General features: G+C 36.5%; 1 protein-coding gene across 1 annotated transcript in view; it reads left to right on the forward strand.

Moving 5' to 3' along the window:
* LOC106878048 (cytochrome P450 4V2) overlaps nt 1-13,716 on the forward strand; it is a 29,929-nt gene that overhangs the window by 15,219 nt on the left and 994 nt on the right. Inside the window, exons 6-11 of the mRNA XM_089352132.1 lie at nt 769-895; nt 4,323-4,493; nt 6,032-6,134; nt 9,360-9,424; nt 11,722-11,788; nt 12,976-13,149. Of these exons, the coding sequence (XP_089208258.1) occupies nt 769-895; nt 4,323-4,493; nt 6,032-6,134; nt 9,360-9,424; nt 11,722-11,788; nt 12,976-13,149 (707 nt within the window). The remainder of the gene's footprint in view (nt 1-768; nt 896-4,322; nt 4,494-6,031; nt 6,135-9,359; nt 9,425-11,721; nt 11,789-12,975; nt 13,150-13,716) is intronic.

A 13,716-nucleotide genomic window follows, 5' to 3' on the forward strand; every position in this document is an offset into this window, starting at 1 on the left:
ATATATATATATATATACATATATATGACGGGCTTCTTTCAGTGTCCGTCTACCAAATCCACTCACAAGGCTTTGGTCGGCCCGAGGTTATAGTAGAAGACACTTGCCCAAGGTGCCACGCAGTGGGACTGAACCCAGAACCATGTGGTTGGTAAGCAAGCTACTTACCACACAGCCATTCCTGCGCCTATATGTTAAAAGTTATTATTGAAAGTAAAGGAAACACACCCAGTGCACTGTTACGACTGTTATTTTATTTCAGTATCATAGCTCTACACACAATTTTCCTCGTTTGTTATGACACACTTCAAAAAATTTGTATCATCCAAACGACCAAACAGTTGTTAACTGAGTGTGTCTAGTTCTTTTCAGTTATTTTCAGTTATTTTCAGTTCTTTTCAGTTATTTTCAGTTATTTTCAGTTCTTTTCAGTTCTTTTCAGTTATTTTCATTTCTTTTCATTTCTTTTCAGTTCTTTTCAGTTATTTTCAGTTCTTTTCAGTTCTTTTAATCTACCAGCTGACGTTAGACAAATATACTAAGTGTATAGTTAAAAGGGCCATCCTTATTACTATGCATTGTTATGCGGAATGTAACCAAGGAGTGTATACCGAAACAATTACTGGGGACTGCTGGTGATCGAATAACTGAGAACATCCTCACCAAGATCGACACAAGTCTCGTCATATTTTGTGAAGTATCGATTTTATGTTGATAACTAATTTTAACAGTAAACTACTTAATAAACCATTTTGTGTAATATTTTAGGATAACACAAATATTTGCTCGCCGATTACTATCTCCGTGGTTATGGCCAGACTTCATTTTCAACATATTACCTACAGCAAAACAATTTAGAAAATGTATAAGCGTAGTTCACGATATTATTTACAAGGTAGGCAAAATATGTATTTTAACATCACCTGCATGTTATGTTCACTTTTCTATCATCATCATCATCATCATCATCATTTTTATTATTGCTTTTGCACAGTTTCTAATGCTGGAGATGTACTACAGTGTCAGCTGTTCACTACCGGTGAATTAAGGTAACACCTCTTATTTTTCAAGCACCTTCCGGAGTATTCGAGCGGTTCCAAGCAGTGCTGTTTTCTGCAAGTGCTCCACCCTTATTGAAGCACCTATTTGTTCCACGTACTTTTCGAGATTTTTGTTCACTGTTTCCAGGGCTCCGACAATTTTTGGTATTACTGTTATCTTTTTCATCGATCCCAAGCTAACCTGCCATATCTCTCGACTTTTCTTTCTTCCCTATCACATACCTTGTTGTCAGCTTGGCATGCTATACTTATGATCCAGCATAGTTTGTTTTCTTTCTCAGTTAAGACTATGTCCGGTTTCCTATTCTCAATCTCATGGTTGCATAGAATCATAAAATCCCATAAGATCTTTGTATTTCTATTTTCAACAATGCCTTCAGGGTTGTGGTCGTACCAATTTTTTTGCTCTATCAAGTCCATACTTGTTGCAAAGTGTCCAATGGACAAGCCTGGCTATATTGTCGTGGCGTCTCTTATATTCCTTCTGAGCTAGTGATGTACATTGGCTGGTAATATGCCATGCAGTTTCACCATTTTGTCCACAAATTCTGCATTTATCGCTTTCTGCTGTGTTGTCTATTCTGTATATTATGTAGTTTGTTCTTAGCGCTTGCTCTTGGGCAGCACAGATTAGAAACTCCGTTTCCGGTTTTAAATTACTTTTAGTCATCCATAGCCATCTTTTTCTCTCTCTGTCTTATCTTCAACATCCCTATGAAATTGACCATGCATTCTTTTCTTTACCCACCTATTTTCAGTTTAATTCATTTTTAACCATAACTTGTACCAGTTTCGAAGTTTGCTAGCATGAGTTAAGTTCCCTTCTTGCCATAGCAGAGTGAAAGTGTGTGTGTCTGTGTGTGTGTGTGTGTGTGTGTGTGTGTCTGTGTGTGTGTGTGTGTGTGTGTGTGTGTGTGTGTGTGTGTGTGTGTGTGTGTGAAGGAGAGAGAGAGAGAGAGTAATTGACGGCGTTCATCAAAAATAAAAATGTAAATTTTTTTTCTTAAACACGAGATAAAGTCTTCAAATTAAGGATGTTTTTGAAAGACACTATATTTTATGATCAGATTATAAATACTTTCTCACACAACAATTAAAATATATTTATTTTAAATCACTTATTTATCTATGTATCTATTTATCAATAAAAGGCAGGATGTTTTTGCGTACGTGAAAGTAATTTATGCACGTCCACAAATTAGGACGCATGTCACTCCAATTTTAGGACATTGGTTGCGATCATGGCGGATAGAGGTAAAAATCGTTTTTCAGCCATAACTTTTACCAATTTCCACGTCAGTGAAATCCCTAAGTTTGCTAATATGAGTTAAGTTACCTGTCTAGAAATGGCCAGAAAGAAAAACAAAGGGTACATTTTTAGATTAACACCCGCACGATTTTCACTAAGAAAAAAGAAGAAAACTCGGATTTTTTGCGTGGAATCAAGTACTCTGACCGCCTAATATGCTGCAAATCCCTTACTTTGGTTCGGAATAAAGTTGAGTAGGGCGAGAGGGGATCACCCCCACCCCCATCCCGGTATCATTGGAACTTTTTCTTTTTTCGTTGAATGAATTCCTGTGACCTCCTTATGTGCTACAAAACCCTTTTTGGAGTTCGAAAAACGGGGTGAGGTGAGGTGGAAGTCACGGAAATTTTACCCAGCCCCAACATTTTGCATAAATAAATTTTTCAGAGTATAAATTACATGGTTCGTTATTATATATATATATATATATATATATATATATATATATATAGTTTTAGGGAAAAGAACCAAGTTTCATGAACTCATCGATGAAAATTCACTATCACATATAGAAAAATTAATAATTAAAAGCACAAGAAATGAGTATAATATAATACAAAGTAAATATAAGATAAAGATAATAAAATGACTACAAGTGTTTCATAACTAATTTTCAAATAGAAAGGAAATTTAAATCGATTAAAATCAATTAAAATTATCGAAAATAAATTCTATTAAAAAATACAGCAAACCTTCGTTGCAATCTTCTTCGATGCAGTTTTCCGAGGCAACCTTCTGCAAGGCATATCTTCGATGCAACTTTGACCGATAGTACCCCTAGGAGGGGTCAGGTCTATATCGGGATTAGTCGCTGCCTTTTAGAGGCTTCTGAGCTCCCTTTCACTAGGTTAGCTCAGGCTGAGGTTAAGGCTTAGTTGTGATCCGAACATAACCTCTTCTGACACAGAAGATTGAGAGCCCTTTTGGGCGTTCTATTTTCTTTGCTGGAAGGGATCCCAACCCATGGGCGAAGTGGGGTTAGATGATGGGTTTGGTGGTTTCGAAAGGGCCAGCATGTGCAACCTTATCACTTCTGCCAGTCAAACTCCCAACCCATGCATTCCCGTCGCGACACTGATTCTGCAGAACTGGGTTGGATGTGAAAACCAACTTTAAAGTATAAACATAGATTTTTTTGAATCAGCAATGTTGTGTTCGGTTAAGTCTTATTGAGGGGCGTGAAAAATCAATAAACTTATTCCTTATGGGGTTTTCCATTTAATCAGGATTTTAAAAATCGATAAACCGATTCTTTATAGGATTTCCCACTAAAATTGGCTACACCCCATTTTCAACCATAACTTTTACCAGTTTTGATGTATGTTGTTCAAACTTGATGCCGGCGTTACTTACGACTCATGGGATCTTTGAATGCTTTAAGTTCTCAAAAACAATCGCTGAGTGGAAACATCAATAAACCGATTCTTTATGGTATTTCCCAATCAAATTGTCCGCAACCCATTTTCAGCCAAACGGATTTCGCACAAATTTGACGTGTTACTTGGTTTGGATTGAAACAAAGCGCCTGATTAGCTTAATAATCCTAACTTAATCCCGGGCAACTCCGGGCTATACTGCTAGCTCATAATAGTGGTGTGTGCGTGTGTATGTATGTATGTATGTATGTATGCAGGTAGACAGGCAAACAGGCAGGCAGGTATGAAGTGAAGCACAGAACCCTGTCAGTTGACTCCTATCACAATAGCTGGTAGAAACGTTAGCATGCCGAGCGAAAAACTTAGCGGTATTTCGTCTGTCTTTATGTTCTGAGTTCAAATTCCACCGAGGTCGACTTTGCCATTCATCCTTTCGCCGTCGATAAATTAAGTCCCAGTTGCGTATTGGGGTTGATCGAATCGACTGGCCCCACAATCCCCCAAATTTCGGGCCCTGTGCCTAGAGTAGAAAAGAATATTATTTAACACAGTTCCAACTTGTTTTATTTTTTATAGATAATCGATGAACGCAGTGTAGTATATCAAGAAAATATGAATAGCAGTAAAGAGGAACAGGCTCGGAGAATGGAAAATATTACCTTAGTGGATACTTTTTTTGATAAGTACTTCGAAGGAAAAGTCGACAAAAAGTTCATGAGAGAAGAGCTGGAGAACGTTGTGTTCGGGGTAAGTTTATTTCTAAATATGAATATTCATTACATGGTAATATTTATGAATATTCATCATATGATAAAATATCTGAATTGGCATCGTTTTTATATCATCTTTCATAAAACAACCATTTATAATAATAGATTTAGAGTTCGATATTTCGATCTACATGGGATTTCTCTCTACCTATATATAGGAAGTGGAAGAAAATAAAGCATTAAGTCTCCTGGACGTTAGTATCCTCGAAGGAATCATTGGGTTGGTTATCCATTTTCCATGACGACCGAGATATTCATCCGGAAGTGAACGCTAGTTTGCTGCTGGGTTACTTATTTACAGCGTAGTGGACAAGAGCAAAGTGGAATGAAGTATTTTGTTCATGAACAAATTTTCCAGTCCGGGAACCGAAACCACGATCATGAGATCGTGCGTGCATCATCCTAAGCACTAGGCCACGCGCTTTCACTAGGTTCCTAAACATGATAGGCAGATAGCGGGAAGCTATGTTGATATAGGGCAACCTCTAGTTTGGTTTGTGGTAGGGCTTGTTTGAACAGGAGACCATGTCCACCGTAACATCTAAATAGTTTACAGTGGTAAAGTTGCAACCTTGAGGCCCATGGGGCTAAGAGAGTTAATTAGGGTATTCATAAGTCTAAGTTATGCCCATTGGCTCCTATAGAGCGTCATCTCTATGTAAACCAATATAAGCTTTGCTTGGCAGAGAGAGCAAGAATCCTGAAAAACCTGCTTGACCCGGAGGCCCTTTTAAACTTCAGGAAAGAAGCCTTTGGTCAATCTCTTAATAACAAACATTTCCACTTACATGCTTAGAATGCCCCATTTGTTGAACAGCAGCTGTGAAAGTCATCATTGTTGAAACAGATGTAAGAGCCATTCCAGATGTATATCTTTTGTTTACAAATCTAGCTGAATATGGCATTCTTCTTCCTTCATTTAAACACAGGTTAAGTGCTTCTAAATTTTGAGTTTGATGAGCCGCCTATACAGCTGAGAGCATTAAAGGTGTGAAATTAATGGTCACACTTTGACCGGCCGTAACTAGTGGCCTTATATATATATATATATATATATATATATATATATATATATATATATATATATATATATATATATATATATATATATATATATATGCGTATTTACATATACATATATGTGTATGTATGTATGTCTTCGTATTATTAGTCGTCTCACTCACCACATGACAATCACTGTTGCTTTGTTTACACTTTGCGTAGCATTAGGCCGAAGAGAGCGATAACTTAGGTACTTGACGGGAAAAGTCATTAAGTACTGAGATGGATTTCGACGACTAAACCCTTGAAAGTGGTATACCAGCAAGGCCACTATACAATAACTCAAACACGTAAAAGAGAAAATATATCTGACACATCGTCATTTAGATTTCAATTCTCACTGGAGTTCATTTACATTTTAAACCATTTTCATATTCATCGAGGCTAACCCAACTATATTATCAGCCTTATGAAATTACTCAGTAAAATCTAATACATATTCTATTCTACCAGGGTACGGATACAATGTCTACAACTTTACAGTGGATAATACTTTTAGTATCTTCGTATCCAGATGTGCAAAAGAAGTTACAAGAGGAAATTGACGTTTTTTTTCGTAAGTTGCAAATGTATACAAACTTTTGTCATGTTATTTCGCTGAGGTTGACTTTGCTTATTCCCCTTTGCAGTCGATGAAATAACTATCAATTGATTACAAAATTTCAGGTCTTATGTCTTTAGAAGAAAGGATTGTTAATTCATACACGCACATCATGTTGAAATGTGTTGGAAAAGAAAAATTCTTAACATTGGGCTAGATGCCCAGTATCTTCCTCAGTATCTTAGTTGTGCCTAACATCACTATTTACTGGAGCTGCCGTTAATTACGTTTTCGGCCTATTTCCTCAATCCATTTGTTAAATCTTTAGGGATACCTCCCAATGCACCATACAGGGATACGTTTTACCCACACTTTCCAATAGCATCTGTAACTCAATGGCTAGGTCCTGGTACATTGCTATTTTCTTGATGCTTCTCATATTGAGGTTCTCATCATTTGGAACTGAAAATTCAATTATCTGGCACGTTCTACTATCTTTGTCTACCACTTCTAAATCAGGCCTTCTAGCCTTTATTACACTGTCAGTACGAATGTTAGAAACCCACAACATTTACATTTCTTACTTTCGAGAACTTCACTAGGTTCATCTTCATACCATTTATCAATATGATCAAATCCTAGCTTTCGACATAACTCTCAATGGATTATTCTCCCTAGATTGCCATGTTTTTACTTGTATTCTTCCTCTGCCAACATGCTAGATTCGCTTACAATACGAGTAACGCTTTCCTCTTTTGATTTACATAACTTACAAAACTTACAATGGGAACTTAGCTGATTTTTGTCAATATTGGCTTTTATCCAACTAGTCTTCTATGCTTGATCTTGTGTCGGCTACTAACAAATTGCCCCCCTTTCCAGCCTTTTTTCTGTAAGCATAACCATGTCTTACCATAACTGTTTCCTACAAGCATCCTTGGGAATCTATCATGCAAAGCCTTCTCTTGCTAGTTAGATCATTTTCTTCTTTTTCCTATTTTCAAACTTCATTTGTCTTCTTTTATTTCCGTCTGCCCTACTCTAGCAGTTCTTAATAAACTTTCTTCACTATTACCTACATAGGAGGCTATATCTACTCTAGATAACTCCACGCAGTCTTCTACAGATATTAACCCTCTACCACCTTCCTTTCTAGGTCAGTATAATCTTGCTACTCCTGCTCATGGGTGAAGTCCTTCATTCATATTGAATTCCTTCCCAGTTCTTATGTCTAGATTTACTAATTCAGATTTTGTCCAATGTACAAAAGATAATGAATAACCTAAGTAAAGATATCTCCAAACTTCTGAATACTTAAGTAACCCTTCTCGTGTACTTAATTTTCGTTTTCATTTCTTTAGTTAGTGCATTGTGGGATTCTAATACTTCTAGATACTTATAACTCACTCCTTCTTTCAGAGATTTTAATATCCGGCCATCTGCAGGCTGCATGTTCCCTTTTTATGACAAATTTTGTGCACTTATCTATGTCAAACTCCATACCTGTATCTTTGTTGAAGAGTCTTACAGCTTGTATTAAGGAAGCTATCTGTTTTTATTCTTAATAAAAAGCTTAAAATCCTCCATTTAGAGCAAATGGTTAATTTTTCCTGTAATATCTCTAGACTGGTACCCTACTTAACCTTTCTTACTTGTAAACAGAAGGAGTTTAAGTATAACACAAATATTAAGGGTGATAACTAGTCTCCGTGGAAAATTCCACTCTTGATATTAACTTTCCCAAAGACTGTGTCACTTAAGTAGAAATCGACTTTCCATTTCTTCATACTATAGCTAATTAACTCTCTTATGCTGTCTGCAAAACTCAATACACCCAAACATTCACTTATCCATGGGTGTGGAATTATCTCATAAGCTTTTTTATAATCGATTCATGCTATTGCTAAACATTTATTTCTAGATTTCACATTTTTTAGAATTGCTTTGTCTGGTTTGTTTCAAACAATCTGTCCCGTTGACACTGATTTATTCTTTTCTGATATTTGGAAAGATTTGTTATGATACGCTATCTCCTCTCTTCCATAACTGTCCGAAATCCTTTCTGTTTGACTAAGTGTTTTTCTCAAGAATTTAAATCTTGTGTTTCACAACTTCTTCCGTTTCCAAGCTTCTATTATACTCAGATCTTGCCTAAAGTTTTTCATTTTATTTTTTAATCTCCTTCTCTACATTTGCTCTTTATTAATCTTTCCTTGAGGAATGGCTAATCTTCTAGTAACTACTACCCCTCTGCATAGATAAATAAATTAATGTCACCTATTTTTTTAATATTTGTCCAGCTGATAGCAGAATCTACTTTCTTAGTCGCATTTAGCAGCAACCCTTCTATCTACACCGTTTAATACTGATAATATTTTTCTTCTTTACTCACCGTTCTTCTTTGGTTTGAACTGTATCTCTTATGTTGTTGTTTGGATTTTCTACTACTTTGGTCTTTCTTTCCTAGTTCTCTAGTGATCGCTTCTTCCTCCAATTCTGTAATTTACTTTCTTCTCCTAATAGCATTATCTTGGTCTACTTGTCTCTTCTCAGTCATTTTAAACGTTCCCTTCTTTACCCGAAGTGTTAACATCTGTTTTCTATAACCCCTTCTTTTAGGTTCACTTTCTAAGTACACTTAAAAAGAACCCACCAACGTCAGTTTTCAGTCTCTTCTAAGCTTACTCCTACTCTCTTCTTCAGATTTTTGAGAGCATTAGTTATATATGGGCTTTTGTTGTCGTTGCATCCTGGCATTTATAGCCTACGTTTTAGTAAAGCTTTTACACGTTTAACAGTTTCTAGATGTTACTTCCTTATCTATTATACATCTTCTAAAATCTTCTCAACGGAGACCTCAGTATACTGTGGCTGATGACGTGCAAGCCCTTTCTGAAATTATGGTAACAGCAAAGGTTGCTGGACTGTTAGGTATGATTGACATTTGTAAGATATGTAGTACATTTCTAATCTGACACATGGAATGTTGTCGGTTTCTTGCAATTCTTCACCAACAGGATAAGCCGGCCTGTGATAGATCATTCATTTAAGGAGACAAAGTACAGGAGGAGGGAATTGACGAGGCTCCAATGATTGGCCCATTACTGAAAGAGTTTTAAGCTATAGTTAACTTTTAGGAGTCCTTTGGGTGGTAGTACCAAAATTACCTAAATGTTAGATATATTATGGTAAATTCTCCTGTGTATGTCAATATTTAATTGTTTTACTTTATTATTCAAGAGGAAAATGACCAAATCAATACATCAAATTACAATAAACTGGTCTATACGGAAGGTGTTATCAAGGTAAATATAGATTCTACGAATAACTATATGAAAGTATGTGTTCATCGCATGTAATTCATGTGTTAATTGCAATTACCAAATTATCAAATAAGTCAAGTGAACATTATTCATGTGTAATAAGAGGGGTGTAATATTTAATATTTTCAACTCATGCTTTAACATGTAAACACAGTAAAGGATTTTCCTTTATCTTGCCCAGAACCTCTGCATTGGAAACATCGATAACGTTTGACACAATTTAAACATTTGTAGAGGTTAACAAATATGAAGAAAAACAGAATTATAGAGTTTTACCGGCCTAAAAAGGAAGGATTCCAAAGATGAAAGTTAGCAAGTTATCCCATTGGAAGTTGTCGGGTGCAATCGTCAACGATCGATGATGGATAGCCCTGAGAAGGGCCATTAGAGTAGAGGTGTTAGGGTTTAGTAAGATAACAGCGTTAAAGGAATCTAGGATACAGGGAGACATATTTAGGAAACTAGAAGAGGCATTTGGCTGAGCCATAGCGACCGAAGTGCTGGGGGCGAGAGTTCTTCAATGCCAAGTAGGAAGGTTGAGTTTTCAGAACTGAGATGTGTGCATGAAGACACGACGGGATGGGCCTGGGTGACAGAGATGCAACGTAGAAACAAAGCCGCAATTTGGTCTCTGACAAACCGGGACGAGCTCCTGCTACTCGAGTCCTTGCAAATGTATACGGAATTTCAGTGACATTTTGCTGGACTGTACGGACCGTGCGTTTGGTTGGAGCTGGAAGTGGATTTCACTTCCTACCTCGACAGCAAGCCGTACCTTTCCTCTGCGAATATGGAAGTACTATACCAACTTGCTGAAGCACTTACGAAAGGCTATCAAGACCAAAGGCCCAGGAAAACTGAAGAAATGGGTTTCGTTTCAATAGGACAATACTCCAGCACTGTTTTGCTTGATTGTTGCTTTGATCTGGTTGACTACCCCCACCCAATTGTGATTTTACTCCGGTCTATCATCTATTCCCCAACTTGAAAAAAACCCTAACTTAACTGGCAACCAACACCACAGTGATGACAACGTCATATTTGCAGTTGATGACATTTTTAACAAACAGGATGAAAGCTTTTTTCAGCAATGGGATCCAAGCACTACAGCACCGATGAAAGAGGAGTGTGGACCGCAAGGGGAAGGGGCCTACATTGACGAATAAACCTCAATTGGTTATATTCCATGAGAGTATCTTTGTCAGTCAATGAACATTTCAACCGATCCTCGTATTCAATCCCCACTGTCCTTTGTAGTGTATTTTCCTTTGTTTTTGCGTGCGTTCCTTGTGGTCAATACAGAAAGGATTTATTATTATTATTATTAGTATTAGTAGCAGTAGTAGTAGTAGTAGTAGTAGTAGTAGCAGCAGCAGCAGCAGCAGCAGCAGCAGCAGCAGCAGCAGCAGCAGCAGCAGCAGTAGTAGTAGTAGTAGTAGTAGTAGTCTTTGCTTTTTATCGTTCCGGGATCGATAATTTAAGTACCAGTGAAACAATGGGATCTATGTAGTCCACTAGTCCCCCCTCCCACAAAATTTTAGTCCTTGTGCTTATAGTAGAAAGGATTATTATTATTATTATTATTATTATTATTATTATTATTATTGTTGTTGTTGTTGTTGTTGTTGTTGTTGTTCTTATTATCATTGTTATTGAGTGAGAGAGCAGTGCATGCCATCAAAGGGACACTGGGGTAAAATATACGAAGCCCATTATACCCATCATGACTACCCGTCTGATAAGAGTACACCAGGCACATACATCACAACCATATGTGCGCGACATGGTGATCTCATATCAAGATAAACAGCGCATGACCTTGCAGGTGGGGTCCAGTTAGAATTTTCATCAGGTCGAGTAGCCCATTCAGCTCAAATGGTCCCTGAATAAGAGTTGTTTAAGGATTTTGAATGAAACACCCATCTTTTAGCCCATCTTTTATACCAAGACAAAACATTGTACATGATAACACTTCTAATCAATTAAGATCAGAAGCCATGAGAGCCACTGCTTGGTACTGCATCTGGGCATATTATTATTATTATTATTATTATTATTATTATTATTATTATTATTATTATCATTATCATCATCATCATCATCATCATCATCATTATTATTATTATTATTATCATTATTATAACTTTTTATAGATAATTTAGAACACGATCTTTCATGTCATTAAAGATTTCTTGAAAGTGTATTACAAAAAGAAAATGCTTCAGTATTAATATCAAGTCGATAATAATAATAACGACCCCTGTAATCTTTCTTTGGAGGAATCTCTGCGTCTTTATTCGCCAGTACCAATAATTGGACGAGTAGCTGGTGAGGATTTCAAAATTGGTGAGTTCATTCTTGTTACATTTTCACAACTATGTTCGAGTAGTCAATGAGACAACTGTTATGTGGTCTTTTGACATAAGAGAAATAGCTGTCTATTTTACCGGAAACTAAATAGCCACGGATTGGAAATATATTTCCATAAAAAATTTCGATAAGTGTTAAACTGTGGCTAAATAACAAATTATATGTGCAATTCATATAAATGTGTGTGTGTGTGTGTGTGTGTGTGTGTGTGTGTGTGTGTGTGTGTGTGTGTGTGTCTGTGCGTGCGTGTTTGTATGTTCTATTTTATATCTTAAGTAAGCATAATTTATTCCACACTGAAATTATTAGTAAATGAAGAAGGCTGCAAAGCAGCCGTAATCCTAAGGATGTCAAGCCCATAAGTAAATATATCTATCTTTTATATTTCCTGACGTTTTATGGTTTATGTATATATATATATATATATATATATATATATATACATATACATATGTGATTGTGTTTGTGTACGTATGTTTGTATGTGTGTGCGTTTGTGTGTGTGAGTGCGTCTGTGTGTGTGTATGTGCGTGAGTGTGTCTGTGGTGGAACTCTTCAATGAATGAGGAATTCCAAGTCTGAAGCATGAAACATTTTAGATGCAGGCATTGACTGAATACCTGATTCCTGGAGTTTAAAATCTTCTCCGGGTCAAGCGATTTTTTTTTTTTTTTTTGGTGCGTGTTAATTCTTGCCCTTTCAGTCAAGCAAACCTTACATCGTTTGCTTCTGTTTATATAAGCTCATAGCTGTTCAAAGAGCTTCCATTGAATTATATATGGGGTTACTCTCTATTTTATGCACCAAACATGGCTAGTCAGGGAGGTAACGTTGTGTCTTCCCAGTATCTTAAGAGTGGAATTATACTTCTTCCGGTATTGCCTAAATGCGAACGTCCAGTGGCTTATGGACCAAATTTTTTTATATGCTTCCCACGCAGAAACCCTTATGAAACGCAACTTCAGCTTTATCTTGCCCGTAAGTCCCTCCATATATTAAGTCTCTTTATATAGCATGCTATCAGATTTCCTATTAAACAGCCTTCATTTTCTTTCTAGATATCTATACTATCTCCTCCACTGCAGAATGATAAATGAAATTAGTTGTAGCTATGTTTACCTGTAAGAATGACTATGATTTAATGTACTACAATCATTTTTACAGGTAATTACAAAGTGAAGAAAGGGACGAATATGTCAATATTCCTTTCGAGCTTACATAGAGATCCGAAACACTTTACTAATCCGAACGACTTTAATCCGGATAGATTTCTTACGGAAAATGTCAAGCACCCGTTTGCTTTTATACCATTCGCTGGAGGACCGCGTGCCTGCATGGGTAAGTTGATAGAGTTTTTTTTTTCTACTTTGAAAAAATGCATTTCTAATGTTTGGTTTAAAATCTAACAACAGAATTTATCACAGTCGCCTGACTATACTGAACTCGCTCTTTTGCTAGGTACCTCAGCCAATTCTACCTGAAGTCATTTATTACAGTCTTAACGGATGAAACGTTACGCATAATTTAACAGTAAATGAATTATTCATCTATAAATATATTAGGTTTTCGAGGAGCTGCCTTATCATTATATTATGATGTAAGTGAAAGAGTATTCCTTTTACAGATGAAACCTTAAAGAACAGATAATCATCATCATACATTAAGTGAGTAGGCTGCTTTTTTCAACTACATGTGCAGTCTACAGAGGATATGTTTATCCAGTATTATTCACAATGTTTCGATCATTCGCAGGCTGTAGAAACTGACATTCGCCCAAGATGTCATGGAGGGAGATATTGTGCAGGTCCTAATAACTGTCAGACGATATTCTTAACTCTCCTGCTATGGCTTCATAAATATATGCGTAATTCTACATAATATTTTTTAACAATCGTATTGCCGCAT

The sequence above is a fragment of the Octopus bimaculoides genome, chromosome 5 (assembly GCF_046866305.1).
Source record: "Octopus bimaculoides isolate indiv1 chromosome 5, ASM4686630v1, whole genome shotgun sequence".
NCBI lineage: Eukaryota > Metazoa > Mollusca > Cephalopoda > Octopoda > Octopodidae > Octopus > Octopus bimaculoides.